General features: G+C 28.1%; 1 protein-coding gene and 1 long non-coding RNA gene across 3 annotated transcripts; one reads left to right on the forward strand and one right to left on the reverse strand.

Annotated features, from left to right (window-relative positions):
- The first annotated feature begins 7 nt into the window (after positions 1-7).
- On the forward strand, positions 8-899 carry LOC103308074 (probable phospholipase YOR022C, mitochondrial). 2 transcript variants are annotated; one of them, XM_016801153.2, is made up of 4 exons: positions 8-103; positions 196-356; positions 439-654; positions 794-899. In XM_016801153.2, the coding sequence occupies exons 1-4, from the start codon at positions 45-47 to the stop codon at positions 799-801; spliced, it is 444 nt and encodes a 147-aa protein (XP_016656642.1). In that variant the 5' UTR covers positions 8-44; the 3' UTR covers positions 802-899. The 2 variants fall into 2 exon arrangements, with proteins under 2 accessions (XP_016656642.1, XP_008179015.1); XM_008180793.3 differs by lacking the exon at positions 794-899 and having other exon boundaries at positions 439-706.
- LOC115034475 lies at positions 689-1044 on the reverse strand. The gene is made up of 2 exons (XR_003839829.1): positions 976-1044; positions 689-889 (listed from the first exon to the last, which is right to left on the reverse strand). It is a non-coding gene; the product is annotated as an uncharacterized LOC115034475 (long non-coding RNA).
- Between the last annotated feature and the right edge of the window lie 11 nt (positions 1045-1055).

Genomic DNA, 1055 nt, shown 5'->3' on the forward strand with positions numbered 1-1055 from the left:
TACGTCAAAATGAAATATTCAAAGAAAACTTAAACTTGTTCCCAATGTCGTTGGCCAAAAAAGTATATAATATTTACCATCGTACAGATCCTGTTGCTTACAGGTACACTTTATTTATAATATTAGTTATTGAATTATGTACTCGTATATTTGACAATTGTGAGACTGAGAATGTTTAATATTATATTATCTCAGGTTTGAACCATTAGTTGCAAAAGATTATTGTCGCTATAAACCTGTTGGTATTCAGGCCTGTGGTATCAAATGTGATTACTCTGAAGTTCCTTTAGAACTAATTGAAAACATAGATACTGTTAATACCTGTCCACTATCAAGAAATAGTACTCCAGTTGAAAGTATGTTATTTATTTATTTTTTTATATTTACTATGAATCAATATAATAATATCTAATGTGAAATATTAAATATTATGTCTAGATTTGAATCACCGGTTAGATTATATATTGAGAGATAGTATCGGAGGATCGGCCAGTGATTATTTGTCAATGTGGTATACACATACGTCATATTGGTCAAACTACGACGTAGCATATTTCATTTACACTAGGTTATTCCCCGAACTAGATAAGACAATGGAAGATTTTCTAAAACCTGAAGAGAAAATCCCCAATTTTGACTTACAATTAGACCAAGGTAACAGTTCTAAAGTAAAAAAAAATTGACCTCAGCTGTTCACAATGTTTATAATGCTCAATTTTTTAAACCTAAATATAATATACATTATATGAATAAGAGTAAAATAAGAAAAAAAAATATTTGTTTACTGTTTCAGATCTTTAAAGGTATTGAAGTGACTGAAGATTTGAAACTTGTGACGAGAAATTCAACATTTTGCAAAATAGGTTCATTATCCAAATATATGTCATAACTAAAATAAGAAAAATATCAGTTAAAAAAAAATTCTATAGTTAAGCATACTAACTACACAATATAAGCGTAATTAGTAATACTTACGTTCCGACAGGTAATTCATAAGTTTGATCTCGGTTCGTTGAAAGTTTAAACTTATTTCAGACAATTTATTATTAGTATTC

The sequence above is a fragment of the Acyrthosiphon pisum genome, chromosome X, assembly GCF_005508785.2.
Source record: "Acyrthosiphon pisum isolate AL4f chromosome X, pea_aphid_22Mar2018_4r6ur, whole genome shotgun sequence".
Classification (NCBI taxonomy): Eukaryota; Metazoa; Arthropoda; class Insecta; order Hemiptera; family Aphididae; genus Acyrthosiphon; species Acyrthosiphon pisum.

Bases quoted from the DNA above. Each gene is read 5' to 3' on its own strand.
- LOC103308074 (XM_008180793.3), top strand. From the start codon at position 45: ATGTCGTTGGCCAAAAAAGTATATAATATTTACCATCGTACAGATCCT. The intron at 104-195 runs GTACACTTTATT...ATATTATCTCAG, and splicing joins ACAGATCCTGTTGCTTACAG to GTTTGAACCATTAGTTGCAA. The intron at 357-438 runs GTATGTTATTTA...TATTATGTCTAG, and splicing joins AAATAGTACTCCAGTTGAAA to ATTTGAATCACCGGTTAGAT.